General features: G+C 34.5%; 1 protein-coding gene across 1 annotated transcript; it reads left to right on the top strand.

Moving 5' to 3' along the window:
* The first annotated feature begins 974 nt into the window (after positions 1 to 974).
* LOC115960501 (30S ribosomal protein S13, chloroplastic-like) lies at positions 975 to 5129 on the top strand. The gene is made up of 3 exons (XM_031079432.1): positions 975 to 1192; positions 4465 to 4689; positions 4763 to 5129. The coding sequence occupies exons 1-3, from the start codon at positions 1079 to 1081 to the stop codon at positions 4928 to 4930; spliced, it is 507 nt and encodes a 168-aa protein (XP_030935292.1). The 5' UTR covers positions 975 to 1078; the 3' UTR covers positions 4931 to 5129.
* Positions 5130 to 13756: the final 8627 nt, after the last annotated feature.

Here is a 13756-nt window from a genome sequence, read left to right as displayed (position 1 = left end):
ATTCATACGATACACACACTATATTATACGATTCACGAGCACTTACGATATGTCGATACGATACGAAACTTTTTACACACGATACGATACGTATTGTACAATACATATCGCGTATTGTACGATACTGACAACTATGGTTTTGATACCTAAGGCAATAAATGGAGGGAATCAATAGCACACCAAAGACCCTAGGAAGGTACTATAAAAGGAGGATCAAACCATCCGCAAAAGTCACTCAACAACAATTAATCAGAGCAAAAAGAGTCTTTAAGAAACTCATTTAAACCTTAGAAAAGAGAGAATAGGGTGTAAGGGATCTTGAGATAAGTGCTAGATAATACACTTGGATTCAAGGGGATTCAAATCTCATAAGTCCTAGAAGCCTATAAAAAGCTATCTAAGTCTGTGACTTTTGAACTTATTTGAACTTTGTGACATATCCCCGCAAGAAATAGGGTCTAATGTACTAAAACTCAATATAATGACATATCACTTTATTTTCTGAGGATCCTTGATGTCTTTACTTGCTTTTTCTTTATTTCTTTATTGTTCCTTAGCCATTTACTTCACAATACGTACATATTTGTATGTATGTGTTGTAGGATCCATGTTTTTTAACTTGGTTTATAATCAGCCCAATATAACTGCAGTAAACCAAGCTTAGTTCACCAAACACCAAATATAAAACTCTTTTGGAGCCCAGAATCCTTGATTCCACTTGGGCCTAGGTACTATCCAAAATAAAAACCCATAAAATGTTTAAAGTAAAAATAAACATGCAATATGCTTTAAAATATATATATATATATATATATATATATATTGCCCATTCGAGTCGGCAATGAATCTTACAATAACTATAGAATTATTAAAAAAACAAAAAGTTACATAACTATTAATTAAATAAATATATTATGTGATTTGGCAACCATTAGACTTGGTAGGAGTGGCCCATAATTTGTTTAAGTCAGTTTGGCTAGGTTGGGCCCTTTCGGCCCAATTACGCAATTTTTGCAGAAGATAAGCCTAGCTGCGTCTGCGTTTCTGACCATTGACACAAAGTGAAAGCGGGGAGGAAATGGCACAGACGCTGGCAATGCCTCTGGCACCCTCGCTCTCCGTAATCTGCAACGGACCAAACCCTAGTTTCTCCTCTAAATGCCTTTCATTCTCAGTTTCAACCCCTCCTAAGGTAACCTGCACCTTCGCTTTCTTCTTCGCTTTATTTATTTTTTGCATTTCACTTTCAATTCTTTTTATTCTCTGCTTCCTTGGAAATTAGCTTTGCTTCTTTCTCTCAGCTTTGATTTCTTTTTGTTTCGCTTAGGAGAATTTAAATTGCTTAGAATTGACACTCAAATTGTTTAGATATAGTTAGGATTAGTTTTTTTTTTTTTTTTTTTTTTTTTTTTGGGATAAAAAGTTAGAAATTTATTTATAAATGATAAATTGAGTGCTTCATTTGCCATTAAAGCGGAAAAACATTTTTCCTGTGCTCGAGTGTAAACTACTTAGGCTGTCAGGGGTAGATGTCCCTGACAACTAGTTCTAGCGGGTGGGGTGAGTTGCCTGTAATGTAAGTTTTATCAACTAGGGGCTAGTTTAACGGGCTCTTCTCTAGAAAGATTCCTTAGGATTAAAATAATAATTTAAAAAAAAAGCAGAAAAACACACTGGCAATTCCTCTAACCAAATGGCACTATCACTACTATCTTTAGCATAGAATGTCAAATGTCAATTGAGCAGCCTCTATTTCAATTCTTCTCTATGAAACTGACTGACCAAGGTGATCTAAAACCTTGCAAGAGCCCATTAAGTTCATCAATCAGATGTCCTTTGGGAACTATCGAGCAAGAACCATGCTGTATAATTCTAAAAAATTCATGATTATCACACTCAAACATGCAAGCAAAACTAGCTACTTCCAGGACAGAATTTTGCAGCATCAAGAGCACCCATTATATAAACGATTGGCCCGACTCAATATGTGCACTCCCCTGCCTATCCCATGAATTCAGGAAATCTGCCAACCACTTCAAGCTGGATTTCCACTGTGGGAATTGAGTTGTATAGAGACCTCCATAGAAACAGTGGAACCTTCCTTGGGATCTTGAGCTTCCATAACAATTAACTGAGCTTATTGTCCTGTGAGACACTTATTCACCATCCACATCTTATAAAGTTATAATTGTCGATATGCTGTACTCACTGAAAACTCACCATTTCTTGATGCCATTCAAATAAGTTTTTCCTTGGATGAATATTGGACAAAGGAATCTTCCTTATACAGTCCACATCATCTCGTAAGAACACTAGGTGGATTAAAGAAACATTCCACCTATACCCATCAGCACTGGCAAAGTGCGCGCGCACACAGGGGGTGGGGGTGCATGCTCCCCTTGGCTTTCTAAAATTTCCCTCCCTCTTATATTTTTTATAAATATATATATATATATATTACTAATTCTCCCCATCCTCCCCCAACACACCCTCCCCTCAAAAAAAGAAAATTTGGCTCCCCTACTAGCTATTAGGGTCTATAACCTAACACTCTCCATTGCCATTCGCCATCTTAATCCCTGTTGAGGTAGAGGTTTAGCAGCCAACACACTCCTCCAAGAATGGGATGGACGATTTCCAAGTTGGGCTTCTGAATGAACCGTTAGGATAATACTTGGCTGGCTACACCTAAGCAAACAGAGATTGTGGATTTTGAAGGAGTCGTCAATATTGTTTAGACAACATAACCATATTAAAAGATGTCATCTCTCTAAAACCCAAACCTCTTTGGTCCTTAGGCCGACATAACTTTGTATAATTAAGCCAATGAATAGGGTGTTCATCTCTTTGCTGTCCTCACCAATAAGAGTTAATAATTGTTGTCAATTCATGACACAAACTCAATGGTAGTTTGAAGAACTCACATAAGTTGGGATTGATTGAGCAATAGCCTTAATGATAACCTCCTTCCCAGCCACGAAGAGACTTTCTTTCCAACCATGCAATCTCTGCCAAACATGTGTCTTCAAACCAGCAAAAACAGTTCTTCTTGATCATCAAACACAAGCAGGTAGTCCCAAATAGGTATCAAAACGAGTAGTTGAGCCCCCAGCATTGTGCACATTAATGAACGATCCCTGTATGAGGTATTCCTACTAAATAAGATTTGAGCTTTGGATTTATTAACAAACTATCCTATGCTTTCTCATATTTTAAAAACACTACCCAATCTACCAGTTAGGATGCAACCTAGTGGTTGTAGGCTTGGGATGAGTTGCAAACCCAGACATCTTGGGTTCAATCTCCACTAGGAGTTCCCTTGAATTACCTAATACACGATTCTCGTGGGTGGGTCATGTATCTGAGGTGTACTTCCCTAGGATGGGTCCAAAGGGCCCTGCCTTGGTGAGATTCCACATCATAAAAAATAATAATAATAAGGATGTTTTTACAAATATAGATATTGGTCGTTTAAAATAATGATATCCATATTACTTTATTAATTGAAGAATTAATAATTTGACCATTATGAATTTTGTAAATGACAAAGATACCCTTGAACATTTTTTAATATTTTGTTCTAAATTAACTATTTGTAATTACTGGATTTAGATCCTTTAGATTTCCTAGGGTACTCTACCAAATAGATTTCCTTAAATCTTAACTATTCTTTAATGATTTAATGGTCTAGATTCTGCCATGTCAGCATTCCACTAACAATAATCTTAATTATTTTGTTTGCAACATTATTTTATTATTTTAATAATATTGTTAGTGAAATGTAGACACGATAGAATCTAGACCATTAAATCATTAAAGAATGGTTAGCATTTAAGGAAATCTATTAATAGAGTACCCTAGAAATCTAGAGGATCTAAATCCATAATTACTCAATAGTTTTAAGAAAGAAAAAAGTGAGAAGTTGAATTCAAATGTAACATTAGTTATTACATATATAAAAGAGATTGAAGAATTTCAATTTTCCTTTAGAAGTTAGTATTCTTGTATTTCATGGGAATTGTAATTCTTAAAAATTTTGACAAATCAACAACCGCATTTTCATGAAGTCACAAGAGTTAATAATTCGTATCCCCAATTACTACTTTACAAAGACACCCTTAGAGTCTATATGGTGGTTTCTTTATAGTCTTGTTGGTTTGTTTGCCAAAACCATTTTAGGGAAAGAGAAGAAAATACGGTATTAACTTACTTGTTTTCTGTTATTTTATGTTTAACATTATCAACTTACAATTTTAGATTAGGGTTAGGTACTTGCGGTTTTAGTTTAAATGGGTCCCAAATAATTGAATCTCTGAGAGGGGAACTTTTTTTTTGGGTTATTTTTGGGGGGCATTCAAAATTTTATTTTATTTTATTTTGGTTTCCGTTATACTTTGAGGAATTAAATTGGGAGTTATAGTTTTGTATAATTGGTGTGACCTGGGACTCATATGTTACATGTAGATTCGTGGTCTAAGCATTAAATGTGTTCGTGTTGGAAATGTGGAGATCCCAAATAACAAGAGGGTTGAGTACTCTCTTCAGTATATACATGGGATTGGCCGTAGCACAGCTCGCAAAATCCTTGGTGACCTCAACATTGCAAACAAAATCACCAAGGACTTATCTGAGGAAGAACTCATTACAGTGCGTGACCAAGTCTCCAAATATATGATTGAAGGCGACTTGGTAACTCACCTTCTCTCTTTCTATACATAAATGAAAATTTTAGTTTTAACGAAACTGATTGTGGGTGTTTCAGAGGCGGTTCAATGCACTGAATATAAGGAGATTGAAGGAGATTCAGTGCTACAGAGGGATGCGGCACATTCAAGGGCTGCCATGTAGAGGACAACGAACGAAGAATAATTGCCGGACCTTGAAGGGTAAGAGGGTTGCTATTGCTGGAAAGAAGAAAGCTCCACGTTAAGCAAATAGGTTTTGCTTCTTCTGTAATTGATGAACTGTTGTCTGGTTTTGTATATGAATCAGCTTATGCTAATTGCTTTCAGTTGATCTGATTCAGTTTATCTGTTTATGTAATTGTGAACTGATCTGTTGAGGTGCATCATCTAACCTTCTGTTTTGTATTATCTTGTTTCTTTCTGGAATTGAGGTTTTTGGCAGTACATACCATGCATTATCCACAAAATATAAATTGTCTTGCTGACAAGTAACTTTTTTTGTGCATCGGTTTTTGCTGGTCAACGTTAGTTCCCTGGAAAGTTAAATTTCGTCTTGTAGTCTAACTGTCATTTTCTGACATTTTGTAAGATTCTTGTTAAAATACTGGACAGGTTGTATACTTGTATGAATCCTGGTCTGGCTTGAAAGTTTGAACTATTGGAAATGCTATGAAAATTAAAGAGCGGATGATGACTTTTTGAAATAGCGGAAAATACTAAAACCATTTTTTTTTTTTCGTTCTAATGCACAAATGATATTAGTATTCCACTTCTCATCACTTTATGTATTCTAAATCTGTTAGCTTTTGACAAGTGCATTCATTATCTATAAATCTTGTGACACAAAATTCTTCACAACCTAACTGTGAAATCCTGACATTTTGTAAGATTCTAGTTAAAATACTGGACAAGTTCTATGAATCCTGGTCTTGCTTGAAATTTGAACTATTTGAAATGCTACGAAAATTGAAGTGCAGATGACTTTTTGAAAAAGTCTCAAATGCTAAAACTTCTTCCTCCCCCCGGTGGCTCTCCCACTTCTCCTCCTATGCACAAATGATAGTAGTACTATACTCCTCATCAAATTATATTCTAAATCTGTTAGCTCTTGACAAGTTCATTCATTATCTATAAATCTAGTAACACAAAATTTTCCACAACTATTGACGTGACTTGTTGCGATCAATACATAATAAAAGTGGTGTCAATTGTAGGTCCATGTGAAAGCAATGTTACTCTAATTAAAAAAATCACCTTAGCAAGTTGTGAAGAATTGTGTCCTTAGTGTTGCACCTGATTTTTCTTCTATCTTGCTTATTTTGTATGTATATTCTTTAACTGTTGATTTTCTATGCATGCCTGAGACTGATACAATATTGTGAATCATTCACTTTGATCTGAATTGTGAATATCAATCAAAATACGCTTAAGAACACTTTTTGATCCATTCGATTTTTCTATTGTAGGAGTAGGAATGTTTCTACTGTGAGGAGAGAGGTGTCAAAAAAAGAAGTTATAATAAAAAAAAGTACAATTATACAAAAACCAGGATTGACTCCAAACCATCATCAACAAGATGGATTGGGTTTGGAAAGTTAAAGATTGAGATAGGTCCAGTTCTATTACAGCTGAAGTTCATTGGGCCAGGTTATGAGCAGCAAACATTACGTCTCTCCTCACGGTAGAAACATTCCTACTCCTACAGCAACACTCTCCTAAGTACGAGGAGTATGTCGTCCACAATTGGAGCAAAGGTCCATGGAGGGAAACCACAACTGCTACCGAATGAGATCCTTTGTTTAATATGTGTTAAAATAAGAGCTTTACCTAACTAATAGGTGATTTATGTGCCATGATACCACGATACTATATGAGGTACTAACTTTCTTATGGAAACAACTTATTTTATGACTTTTCTTGCAACTTCTTGAGTTGGCAAGTTGTGAAGGGTGAACAATTACTTTCATATGATCTCATCACTAACACCATTTTTATTTTCTATCACTCACAACCAATTGCTTTAGCAATATGTGAAACAAGTTGTGTTGGTTGATTTATGTATCTAAAGTTTTAATTTGGGGGTGGGGGAATCTATTAGTTACTTGGCTTTTTTTTTTTTTTTTTTTTTTTTAACATAGAAATATAGGAATTTTATTATTGGTGCTAATTCCATCTACGTTTCACTATAGGCCACTAAGGTAGTAATCTAAGACCCCATCCATTGCCCAATAGAATATAATTAAGGTCTTCTTACCTATCTAAAAATTAGAAGAAAAAAAAAAAAAATTAACGCCCCTAAAATGCACTGTCCCTAAAAAAAATGAATCAATAAAAGTTATTTAAAAAAATTTACTCTCTTTGAAAATTTTGCAGAGTATTTAAGAGTGAAAAATTTCCCACCACTATACCAAAAGGTAAAGAGACTCTTCATTTCAATACCAATTCAATACTTGTTCCCAACTTCCAAGAGAGAGACAATGATTATTACTTCAGAATAAAAGGCAAAAACAAATAATCACACACTTTCTTTCCATTTTGATTTTTGAAGGAATCAAACCCTCTACTTACCTTGCTACTCTCTATCTTGATTCATTTTTTACCAACTTTCTTTGTAGATGCTCATCAATCAGTGTATGGTGTGTCAACTGCTCTTCATGTTGGTTTTTATATAATCTTCTTTCTTTTTATTGTTGTTCTTCTTATTTCTACTATTGCAAAATTATCTTCTTCTTTGTAGCTGTTCATCAATTGGTGTATATAAAAAACTAATTAATATTATTTAATTAATATTTATATATAAGATAAGGTCCACTTAGAATTTTCACCTGAGGCCTCAAAGTAAATTAAATTGAACTTGATCTAGAGTTGATATTTCACAAAACATGGATAATATTTCACCTTGTTCCTCCTCTTTACCGACAAGCCTGATTTTCCATTTTTCAAGGGGTTTTTTTTTTTTTTTTTGCTTGCACATGTGTCATTCTTTGATATGTTAATAGTCAAAATTCGGTCTTAAGGGAGTACTCAAGTTTAGAATTTATGCCAATAGGTCCTCATTGGCCGCTACAATTGTTCTTCCCTTTAAAGTTAAAACAATAAAGTAATGTAATTAATAAGTAAAATATTTTCAAAAAAAAAAAAAAAAAGTAAAATAAAATAGGAGGTCAAGGGATGACAATGGGGCAAGGTAGGTCCGAAGGATGGGGTTTTCACTCCTGCCCCACATAGTTTTGTCTTACCCTATCCCCATCCCACCTCGCATGATGGGGACAATTTTCTTGCCCCATCCTTGCCCCTTGGAGCCCGCAAAGGCTTGCTCTATCCCGTAAAACTCTAATTTTTGTTAATTTGACCACTACTACTACAATTGTTTTTAATAAAATTTGTTTCGTTAATAAAAATATATTTGAAATTACAAATAAATTTATCCCGTCAAATCAAACTAATTTTTAGCAAAAATTGAATAATATTATTAAAGTGTTTAATAAGCCAATATCACAACGAAAACAAAAATCTTATAATACAAAATCAATGATTCAATAGTATATAAATTTTTTTATAATAAAGACAAAAGAAAATGTTATAATTGGTACCTTATTTTCAACCTTACTAGAGAAAAAAAAGAGAGGCAGAAAGTCTTGTTGGGTAGAATAAAATAAGCTGATGATATGTTTGTTTAAATAGTAGGGTTTTAGGATATGAAAAATTTACAATTTAACCCTTATTAATGTAGGACGGGACGGGTTGGGTCTAAAAAGTCTAAACTCATTCATACCCTACCACCTTTATGAGGCGAGGAAAACAAGCGTGGGGCGAAGCGAGGAGGGGCAGGTCAAGTAGGGCGAGGCAAAATTTCCATCCCTAAGAAGGTGGTGTAGGAAAAGAAATTAATAATAATATATATAGATCAGCTTTAATCATGGAGCATGGCTCCGTTTATCTCTACCGATTACCATCACACACAAATAGATATAGAGAACAAACCTAATTTTAAATTTTTTTAGATTTAACAAAAATATATATATGTTCAGAGGGTTTTCTTGTTTAAATTTGTATGAAAAATTTGTTTTTGGATACAAAATTGTGTATGAATATTGATGTTTTTAGAAATGATTGTGCTTTTTATATACAAAATCCAAATATTTGTCAATCTCAAAATCTAAGGCAAGAAAATCAAATAGATTTAACAAAATTTTGGTTCTTTTTTTTTTTTTTTTTTTTAAGAAATAGAAAGATCTTTGAAAATTTTCATGCATTTATTTTGTTTTTTTTTTTCTTCTTCCCAAAATTTTATATATTGTTAAAAATAAATTTAATAATTTTTTGGATTTTCAATTTAAAAATACCAAAATCACATTGTTTTTAGACACTTCAACAATATCCCACCTAACAAAATTGGATGAAATGACTACATTGAAAAGAAGTAAAACTTATATGACAACAAGGATTTAAAAACTGTAATTCTCCATTCTCCCTGCTGATGCATCTCTTTTGATTAACCTTGATGCTATTAGGACTATGTATGAGCGTAGATGCTCTTCTGTTGATGTTTCTTAGTTAATGAAATTATCTTGTTTACCAAATAATAATAATAATAATAAGGATTTAAAAAAAAAAATTATGTGGCTGAATTGAATTTTAAATAAAGTCATAGTGTAAAATGTAATTTCACCTCCAATTTTTTTTTTTTTGAGAATGTCTATTTAGTGCCAACTGGAAACCGCGGGTTTAATTGGTAAACTTTTTTAATCACCTCTTTACGAGTCTGCCACCAGTCTTCAATTTGCAATCACGGAAGAATTCTTCCACTATGGTTGGAAAGGAAAAGAAACTCCCAAATACAAAAAAATACAAATACGTAAACTATTGTGCCATAACACATTGACACAACATACTCGAGGCTAGCTCACAGCTGACAGTATTTGTCACTTGTGACAATTCAACTCTAGTAAGGATAAATTAAAAATAAAAATAAAAAATACCATCCAAAAAATAAAAAGTAAGGACAAAAATATTTCCCCAATCTTTTGACAGCTGCAACTAATTGAGTGATTCAAATCATAATCAACTTATTATTGTTTAGCTTAAGAGTTGTAAAAGCAACTTTGCAATAGTCAACAAAACAAAGAAAGTGCCCAATATCTAATATTAAAATACATAAATTTTAGAATCGAGATGATACATGACAAAAAGAGACTGAGAGTTCTGCAAAAAGCCTAACACCATGCCGTGATAGTAGGCTATGACTTCCTTTTTTATGCTAAGACAACAAGACCAAGAAGGTGAAAATGCAGGAGCAATAATCAAGGCCAACAGATGTTTACGTAGAAATGGATGTGGTTCTGATATTTTTCCTCTCTCTGCTTAAACCAGAGAATTCCAAAGAAGGCCAGAGCGGCAAATAGAAAGATTGTGCGTCGACCAAAGGGCTTAAGCTTTTCAGCACAAAAAATATAAAGGGCCTATGCTTGATATGTCACTTCGAATAGGGGTTCCAGGCTTTCTTCTAATATAACGCATGTTTTCTAACGTAGTATAGTATAGTATACATTGTGAAGTCCGAGTTCTATTACTAGTTTACGAATGGGGAGAAAAAGAAAAGGCCAGTACAAGGCTAAGTCCAGTTTTCCTATACATTTGACCTAATACAATGCAGACACATGACAAATGCTGTGGATGTGTCAGCATCGTATCGGGTCCAATGCATAGTAATATTGGACTCGATCTATGTCCATACAAACCTTGTCCTATGTGTCACTTAAGAGGTAATCACTGTTAGGGTACCCCCTTTTTTTTTTTTTTTTTTTAAATAACACCTATTTATTTTTCAAACGTCACCAACAAATTATTAAGCATACTTAAATATTTTTGACTATTAATATGCTAGCCCACAACCATTCTTCTTTCCATCACAAAATTTGGCTACAAATGTAAAACACTATAAGACCCAATATATTTGTAAAGCCTAAATTATTTATTGAGCAAGTTAAAATCTCATTCTTCCTAAAGCCCAAGAATTTTATGCTTAGCAATGTTTGAAAAAGCCCATGATTCAAATACATGGCAAAACAATTTTATCAATGGAATTCAAGTCCATAATTAAAGCCCATGATTCAAATTCATGGCAATACTATTTTATCAATGGGATTCAACCCCATAGTCAAAGCCCATGATTCAAACTCATGGCAAATTATTTCATCAATGAAATTCAAATACCAGTTCTTGCTGGCAACATCAAAAAGCCCAGTTCTCACTGGCAACATCAAAAGCCCAATTCCCATTGGCAACATCAAAAACCTAGTTCTCGCTGATTCTCGCTGGCAACATCAAAAGCCCAATTATCATTAGTAACATCAAAAACCTAGTTCTCGTTGGCAACATCAGAAGCCCAGCTATCGCTAGCAATATCAAAAGCCCAATTTACGTTGGCACTATTTTATCAAAAGCCCAAGATTATTAATGCTTGGCAAAAAATATTATGTCACTTAAAAGCCCAATGATGAACAATGTTCTAATTTCTTAAACATTACTATAATATATGGCAATTATCTCAAAAAATCATGGCAATCATTTTATAAAAGCTCATGGAAAGTTATTTATCTTAAAGATTATATTCATCTCATACCATATTATAAACCCATAAAATTTATGGTCACTATTTACATCACAACATTCATAATATTTATTTTCAAAGCTCGTGGTAACTATTCAATCCCACAAGCTCACCATTTAAATTATGATGTGATTATTAGAAATCATAAACATTACTTATGATATGAAATTCATCATTTCAAAAATAGTAAATGTTATTTACAAAAGCATTTTGAAACTTTTGCTATTATTTTAAATATTACAACTCATTGCCCAAATATCCATGAAAACCCAAAATATTTACTAATAATAAGTGTCCATGAGGGATGAAAACCCATGGCAACATGTGTTATTGCTATTAATTTGGTAGGTTCAAATATGGGATGAACACAGCCTAGCCCAAAGGGACTAGCCCACATGAGCAAGCCCGATCCAAAGAACTCCAACAAGAGGTTGAGGATTGAAAATAAACAACCAACTTTGTTCATCTTTGACCAAGGTCCAGTTAGAGGCCTCTACAAGAGAACCAAGTCTTTGAGGATGAACTAAGGGCTGTCCCATCAACTTTCTGTCACCCCCTACTTGATGTGAACAGTGCCCAGAGGTTGTGATATCAGTTGAAGTCTAATAGGTGATGGAACTTCATCATTTTCCTTAAGACTATATCTCCAGCGGAAGCGGAGCTAAAGCCAAGTTATCCAAATCTCAACATATCAATGCTATAAATGTCAAAAACATTCAAGACATGGTTCATGTGCCAAGCCCATAAATCCTAAAGGGGAAAATTTAGGAACGTATCTCTAGCAGAACCCTCTGAAGTAGGCTTAAACTTTGACACCTAGCTTGGGGTGTTGAATCCTACTTCTTGGTGTCCAAATCTCAGTTGTAGCATTAGGATTCCTCCTTGATACCTGCCTTAATCCTATTGGTTAAACTCAGCTTCAGAAATCTTGACATTTAATGCAAAAATACCCCAAAAACCCACCATGTGTCATGTTACCCAAAGAAGCAAAGCAGCCCCAAAAGCAAATCTCCCATTTATGGCCAAATCCTAGGATAATTAAGCCTGATACTCTGCCCTTTGATCAGTCCTATGTTTTTGGACTTTCGTTAATTAATACCTCTCTAAACACCACTATAAAAGGGTAAGCACACTAGCCCACAAGACACACCAACCCCTCTGAAATTTCTGATTTTCTTGCCACTTTGCTTGTGGTTTAGCTCTCCCTAAGCTCATAAATCATTCCCCTTAGCCCACACTCACTTAACCTCAGATATTCCCTTTCCTTTTCTGCATATTCACAACCCATAAATGCTTCCTAATCAGTCACAAACAACCCTTTACTCACTAAATCCTTAACCTCATCATTAACAACATCACACCACCACAAGCCTAAATACCCACTCACTCAAAATAGCCCACACTACACCATTCATGCCTTATATATATATATATTCCCTAGAATCTTAGTTCAACATTTGCTGAACTGAGCTGGAATCTCTCTCTCCCTTCACACCATGCCAATCAACCCCTTTCTTCTTCCCATGGAACCTTTAATTTTTACTTTTTGTTTTACTATTGAAGGATATAATGTATTTGTAACAATGGAATTCTTCTCTCATATTGATGTAATGATAGCTGAAAGTACAATAAATTCCCTTGACCGAGACACACAAGGACCCTCAAAAGTGAACACTTTCCTAAATTTATTTAATAATTGACTGTTGGACTTTAAGTGTAATTTCACCCTACCACTGGAGAATTTATTTCTCTTGCACTATCAAAACAAGACCACTAACGTACTAATGAACTATTGTGAAGTATTTTTATTGGGCTTTTGTTGCTGTTTTGTCAAGGTGTAGCCTTTATTTCTTGCTTGAATAGGCTTATCACCACACCGAAAGCCTTTGGGCATCATCTCAAGAGCCCATCATTGAGTTTCGGCTTGACTTCCCAATATTTTATTCAGAGGCATCACTTTCCCCCTCAACATTTTGGCAACTCCACTAGGAAGCCAATCATAAAGTGAAAGTCTATCATACCTCCAAGGTTGCGTAATAGCCAACAAGAAGTAAGTTAAGATAATGTTCATCCAGCGGCACAAAGCCACCATAGTCCAGTTGCACAAGATGACCAATCCGAGCAGCCTGAAGTCAACCAGGAGAATTCTAATCATCGATTCTCTTTTCTCCTTGAAATGCTACAACGAATGCCACCCACAGCTGTCGAATCTATCAGAGTTCTAAGGAAGGCTCAAGGTCAAGGTGTCCAACCGCCACATGAAGAACCAAACTCTCACACGTAGCAAGAAAGTAGTTCAAGAACTGGAAATCATCAATTTAGTGAACAAAACACTCTTGCATAGCAATTTGTCACTTTATTTGATCTCACTTCTCTACTAGAGAAAGAAAGAGGTAGGTAGCGGAAGGAGCCTAGGCATTATATTTGCAAACCCCCATATCCAGCAGAGCTACTTAGC

The sequence above is a fragment of the Quercus lobata genome, chromosome 9 (genome assembly GCF_001633185.2).
Source record: "Quercus lobata isolate SW786 chromosome 9, ValleyOak3.0 Primary Assembly, whole genome shotgun sequence".
Taxonomy (NCBI): Eukaryota; Viridiplantae; Streptophyta; class Magnoliopsida; order Fagales; family Fagaceae; genus Quercus; species Quercus lobata.
This window is presented reverse-complemented; position numbering and strand designations above follow the sequence as displayed.

Bases quoted from the DNA above. Each gene is read 5' to 3' on its own strand.
- LOC115960501 (XM_031079432.1), top strand. From the start codon at position 1,079: ATGGCACAGACGCTGGCAATGCCTCTGGCACCCTCGCTCTCCGTAATC. The intron at 1,193-4,464 runs GTAACCTGCACC...TGTTACATGTAG, and splicing joins CAGTTTCAACCCCTCCTAAG to ATTCGTGGTCTAAGCATTAA. The intron at 4,690-4,762 runs GTAACTCACCTT...TGGGTGTTTCAG, and splicing joins ATATGATTGAAGGCGACTTG to AGGCGGTTCAATGCACTGAA.